This window comes from Camelus ferus, chromosome 31 (genome assembly GCF_009834535.1).
Source record: "Camelus ferus isolate YT-003-E chromosome 31, BCGSAC_Cfer_1.0, whole genome shotgun sequence".
NCBI classification, from domain to species: Eukaryota; Metazoa; Chordata; class Mammalia; order Artiodactyla; family Camelidae; genus Camelus; species Camelus ferus.
The window spans coordinates 19330479-19336478 of record NC_045726.1 but is presented as its reverse complement, the minus strand read 5'-3'; the positions used below and the strand labels follow the sequence as shown (position 1 = coordinate 19336478).

Below are 6000 nucleotides of genomic sequence, written 5' to 3'. Positions count from 1 at the left end.
GCAGAAAGTCTGGGAGGCTCTCTACTCCACCTAGAGGAAAAGCGAGACTCCTCGGAATGGCCTTGCCTTCCTCCATCTCCTCTCCCACAGCCCCTGCCCCTACACACACACCCTCACTCCGCTGCCGAACAGGACGGGCTAAACTAAGATCCTCAAAGAGGTAAGACAGTGCAACAAGAAACAAGAAGAGAATGTACCCAAAAGATACCCCAAGAACAAGAAAAACTCCCAGAAAGAAGGGAACACACAAGAGGATTGGAAAATAAAGTTGAAATCGCTTGGAAAGGGAAGCAAAAAAGGCAGAGACGGGGGAAAAAAAACACTAAGAGAATAATTCAAAAGAAAATTCCGAGAGTTGAAACACATGAAGTTCTAGATCGGAAGGGCCTGCCAAGAACTCAGGGCCAGGCTCGTTATCGTGACAAAGTGACAGAGAAATTCTACAGCTTGCAAAGCGATCACACCAGAATGCAAGATCGCACGCAAAGAAACCAGGGTCACCGTGGCTGTGAGGTTCTCAGAGGCGACGCTCCTGGAAGCTAGGAGACATATGATGCCTTGAAACCTCACTAGGGAGGTGACTCCCAGTGCAGAATTCTCCGAACAACCTGTGATCTCAGTGTCAGAGACGTCCTTCAGACACGCGAGGTCTCAGGACCTCCAGCTCGGCTGCAGGGAGACGGGCCTCCCTCCTGCTCCTGGAGAGCCTCCGGGGAGGGGACCGCTCATCTCTCTGTCACCTTCCTTGCAGCTCCAGCAGCCGAGCATTAAGCCTTCGATGGCTTTCCCGTGGCCTCCGCCAGGAACTGGTGTGAAAAGCTGGCCGCACCAGTTCTGGGGGCTGTCTGTGGGATGACAGTGGGCGCTGCTGGGTACCCGTTTTGTTCTCTCATGCACAACACTTTCAAGAGTGGGGCAAGGTCCCTGTTAACACACGACCAGCGCTGCATCTGATGGGCGATCCTACTGAAAGCCACAAGTTCAGCTGGTGCAGAACCGGGACGGTCTCTGGGGGGCACTGAGCAAAGAACAGGCCAGAGGAACGGAGAACCCAGCCTCTCTGAACTTTTTAGATTTTGCGTGAGCCTGAAAATCGTGGCTTGGTTCCTCCCTTCCCCTTGAAGAACTTTGGGGCAGCTAGGCGCACGCACACACACGACGCACACACGGCTGGCTGAAGGCTCGGAGCTGCCAGGCAGAGCAGTGGTTCCAGATGTGGTGATGCTTGGGATCTTGGAGCTGGACAGGTCTGGATTTTCAGCTCACCACGGAGGACAGTTCCCTTTAATCCTCCCCCAACCACATCTGGTTGCCCCGAGTACACAGAAAACCTTTCTAGGAAACCGCGTGCCCAAGTTCACACCAGTGGTTGAGCTCTGGGGTGACCACACACATCCAGGTTTGAGTCTCCGCTCACGACCTCCACTCCACAGGCTCCTTGATGACAGGGACAGCCTAAGGGCATGACGCTGCAAGGCTGGGCTGGCCACACTCACCTGCGGTCCCCTCCCGCCGGGACCGGCCGGCGCTCGCTGGGAGGCCTGCCGCCCTGCACACCACGCCCGGCCCCGAACACGCAGAGGAGCTGTCCCAGGTCCTGCCCAGGGCGGGCTCCCCGGAGCCTGAGCGTTGAGGCCGCTCACGTCCCCCAGGCTGGACTGTGCACAAGCACTGTTAGCACTTGCCTCTCAGCACCCAGCACGAGGCTGGCATGCTGAAGGCATGCAATGGACGCCTGCTGAATACAGGAACCAAGGAGGGAGCTGCTCAGGGGAGCTGCACGGCACCCCTGGGTCCTGCTCTCGTGAATTTAGCCAATGAAGCAAGAGCTGTGAAACCCCCTTACGGAGTTTTAAGTGGTACGTATGGAATTGCACCGGGTGGTTCGAGGGTCCCTCCCCAGCCAGGATGGCGGGGGGACAGAGGACAGGGCATCCCCCAGGTTTGTTTCCTCCCTTTTGTGCTGGGCACACAGGGGAAGAGGTACTGAGGACAAGGCAGAAGCGCGGCCAGTGGCAAGAACCGTCCGGGTCTGAACACCGCCTGTCCCTCATTCCAGCCGAGACCCCGGGCAAGGCCACCGGCCTTCTCACGTGTCAGACAGTGCCCAGCCCGGGCAGCGCTGTGACCGCGCAGGGCGGCGGGGAGCAGAAAGGCTGTCATACAGGCAAGCTCAAGATAGGCTTCTCTTCTCAGACCACCCAGGTGTTGGAGGGCCTTGGAACAAAACAGGAAAGTTGTCGTTCTAATGAATTACCCGGTACATCAGACCTGAGCAATGGCCATGTTTTTAATCTTCAGAACGGTGACCACTGTCCTGATTGTCGCTCGCAGAGTCAGGCGCAGGCGAGAACAAACAGAGACCCCACAAGTGTCACCACGAAACCGAAACTTTACTGAGCACCAAACCAGAGAACCCCGCGCACTTCTTGTAAACATCGACTTTCCTTCTTAAAATGGAACAGTGCACACACGCATTATTTAAAAAACTCAGGACACGTTTTCGAGGACACAACCAAATCTTAACAAATCGCTGTGAGATGATCGGAGATCCGAATTCAAACACCTGTTGGAACTGTGCGAGCGGCTTCTGCACATCCTGTCCGGCTGCCTTCAGGGCCCGAGAGCCGGAGCCGGCGTCAGGGGCTAGGAAGTGGGTCACTGGGGAGTCACAGGCTGCACCTCTGTTAACAGCGAGTGCGTAAGTAGGCTGTAAATAAAACCTTGTAAATACAATCTCCTCCATGTACCCCACAAGTGTGCTATCCTTCCCTCAGTGTGTCAATCAGAAACTGAACATTTTTCATACACAGTGAGATGCTCAGATGACTGGTGGTCACTCTCGCTGCTCCTGGTCAGGAGACACATCAGATGCAAGGCGTCCACGATCCGCCGCCCTCTTGCCGAGCTGGGGTGGCCCCCGGGCAGCCCCACCGGCCTCCCCTGAGAAACGGCAAAGCTGCAAAACCTGTCGTCGAGGCCCTGAGGGCGGCCATGCGGGGTGTGGCATCAGCAGGGCTCCTCTGCCGGAAGCCCCCTCGGCTCGCTCGGGTCCTGACCCAGCCAGGAGGATTTACACCCACCGAAGTCACCACCAACCTCACTTGAACGATTGTGTCTCAGAAACCAGGACTGCATGAAGAGACCCACAGGGCAGCATTCAGAAGCTGGGGGTCACACGGGAGGTGTCGCCCCACAAGCAGTGGTCACCAGCGCCCTGAGAACGGCACATGTGCGAAGGAGTCTGTCTCCTACATCCACATCCTTCTTTCTCCTTTGTGAGGGGGGGACACTAGGCCTGACAAACACTGAGACCCCCTTATAGATAAGGACCCACCAGAGACCTGCCTTCCGGCCCTCAGAGACCCACCTCGTGCTTCAGCATTGGGCCTCGGCTTGTAAGATGCGAAGTCTGGAGAAACCCTAGACCATCCTGTATCTTGACAACAAAGCTCTTCTAAAAACTGAGATCTATAGGGTAAAATGCAAACTAATGCCCATTTTTAAAATAAAAAAAGTCAGACAGGATCCCAATGTTCCTGGCTGGAACCTCGTTGCCCACGTGTGTAAATGCAGACCAGCACTGTGTACGTAATATATTTCATCAACGTGCGATTTTTTTTTTCATCACCCAAATAGTAGACAAAAAATGAGGACTATCTTCATCCCAAATGTACACTTTGCTAGCTCACTGAACTTTGAAATCAGTTTAACTGGAGGGACACAGGAAGAGCTGAGTGTTTCTGTTTATTACCCACCTAGAATTGTGTCCACTGAACTGAACGCTGAGTTACAATGTTGAGAAAAGTGAGGTGCAGCCTGTTTGAATAATACACACTGAATCTAGACTGGCCAAGCTTCAGTCACTGCTGCTTGGTTTGCAACGTGGCCGTGGAAAGGCTTCCCTTGAATGTCCCTGGTGTCACGAATCCACTCCCCAGGGCACAAGCTGCCTTGGACTGACCGCCAGGAGAGTCTGGAATTTCACACCAAGACGAGCACAGAAGCCCTGCCTGGTGGCTCCCCACCCTCCACGCCAGCAAAACTTCCCCACCTGTTCTGTTTCTGTTCATTTCTGGAGTGGCCTTTCTCTCCTGCTCATCTGCAAGGTACCCACAGGAAATGCCGGAAAGTCTTACCCCTGGGCCATCACCTTAGGGAATCTTTCTGATACTTAAAGATTTGACACCACCCGCCAAGTCCCTGGTTTGCCAACACAGAAAACATCCCGCTGTAAGTGTTATATACAGAGAAGCGGCTGCCGCGTGCCCTCATGCACAGCCAGCTCGGGCGCAGGGACGGGAAGGGCTTCCGCCAAGAACAACCTACGCCTACAGACAGCGAACATCGAGACATGCAAACGCTACGGAGGGCCGGGCACGGAGAGGTCGTGTTCGACACCGGTGAGGGGGGCACGGGGACAGGACGCCGACGGGGCGGCCCTGCCACTCACGCTGACACAGGGGGCCGTGAAGGAGTCTGCCTCCCCCGCTCCTCCCTCTTGCAGGATTCACAGTCGGTTCTGTGTCAGGCACCGAGCAACCCGGCGGCTCCTGGGCCAGCTGGCTCTCTCAGTAGTCTTTCTGCATCTTTGCATCCCCCTGTGAAGAGCCGAGTTCAAACGCCGGGAACCGTGACGTCTCGGGGACCAGGATGTCGGACAGAAAGTGAATGGCGCCGGCCATGCCTGCAACGTAAAACGCAGTCCCTTATGGAAAAGGGTGTGAGGCTGGTGTCCAAAACCTAAGTGACTTTTTTTTTTTTAATTTTAATTTTGGTTGGATTTTATTTTATTTATTTTTAAAAGAGGTACTGGGGATTGAACCCAGGACCTTATGCATGCAAAGCATGTGCTCTACCACTGAGCTATACCCTCTCCCCCCACAAAAACCAAGTGACCTTTAATCGCTGCCTTTACCAGAGCTGTAAGGGTGCGGGGGAAAGCGATGAGGACTTTAAAAATAAGTTCACAAACATAAAAAGGAAATCCTTGTATTAGCAGATAATGACACCAGTTTTCTTCACCACTTATTTTTAAAAATTGGTTTCTAAGCTTTAATCTTGCATCTTGACTAAGATGGTTTCACAGAATTGCTAACAAAAACCTTAAGGCATCTGTGATATTTCAACATACAAACCTCCTCTCAGAGCCTTGATGTTTTTGTTCCAAACAAGAAAGTTGCATTTTGTACTTAAGGAGGTTTTTAAGATGTTATTTTAAAACGATCTCTTCAAAATGCCCGCAGCAAAACTCGGCAGTAACTGAACACTGGCTCCAGCTGCCTCGTGGAGCTCGCACAGGGCAGGCCCAGCGGCTGCGGGGGCCCAGCCTCTGCTTTAAGTCGGAAGACCCCATCCCCTGCTGTGGGCTTGACATTTGCCTTGTGATGTGGCGTCTACACAGAGCAAAACTCACAAGTCTTCAGTGTACTTCCGTGAGCTTTGACAAGTGCACACCCCTGTGTAAACCGAACTCCAATCAAGACATGGAAGACTGCCATCACCTCCCCCTGGGAAGCTCCTCTCCAGCCTGACCCTGCGGTTAGCGTCGACTGTTTTGGGCATCGCATGAGTGGAACCAACAGCTCGACAAGCCTGGCTGCTTCCCTCGGATGTTTCTGCGAATCACTCATGTTTCGTGTGTGTCTAACAGAAAAGAACAAATCTGACTGCAACTAATCTGTTCCTTTGGCTTTGACCCCGGGCCCTGTCTTCTAGGCTCAGTCCTGCTGGCTCTGCACCTTTTGTAAAACAACGTTGCCTTTAGCCTGAAATAGACAGAAGAGCTGGTTCTCAAGGCTCAGACCTTTAAGGATGTTAACACGTTTGCACTCATGTAAAGATAACAAAGTTGCAGAATAGAGAGTAACCTTTGTCTTGTGGGAGGTTTGCAGGGGCACCATGACCTAGCCCATGCGCACCGCTGCAAGAACACAGGATTCCTGCACCGAGAAGTCTGCAACAGCCAACCACGCCCCTCCCCCCCCCCTTTTTTTTTTT

The 6000-nt window shown here is 53.5% G+C and overlaps 1 protein-coding gene and 1 non-coding gene across 3 annotated transcripts in view; both read right to left on the bottom strand.

Annotated features, from left to right (window-relative positions):
• Positions 1-2372: 2372 nt before the first annotated feature.
• LANCL2 (LanC like 2) overlaps positions 2373-6000 on the bottom strand; it is a 57376-nt gene continuing 53748 nt past the window's right edge. For both annotated transcript variants that reach the window (XM_032471171.1, XM_014565779.2), the window contains exon 9: positions 2373-4687. In XM_032471171.1, coding sequence (XP_032327062.1) covers positions 4572-4687 — 116 coding nt within the window. In that variant the 3' untranslated portion in view covers positions 2373-4571. The remainder of the gene's footprint in view (positions 4688-6000) is intronic.
• TRNAA-UGC lies at positions 4805-4876 on the bottom strand. Its single transcript has one exon. It is a non-coding gene; the product is annotated as a tRNA-Ala (tRNA).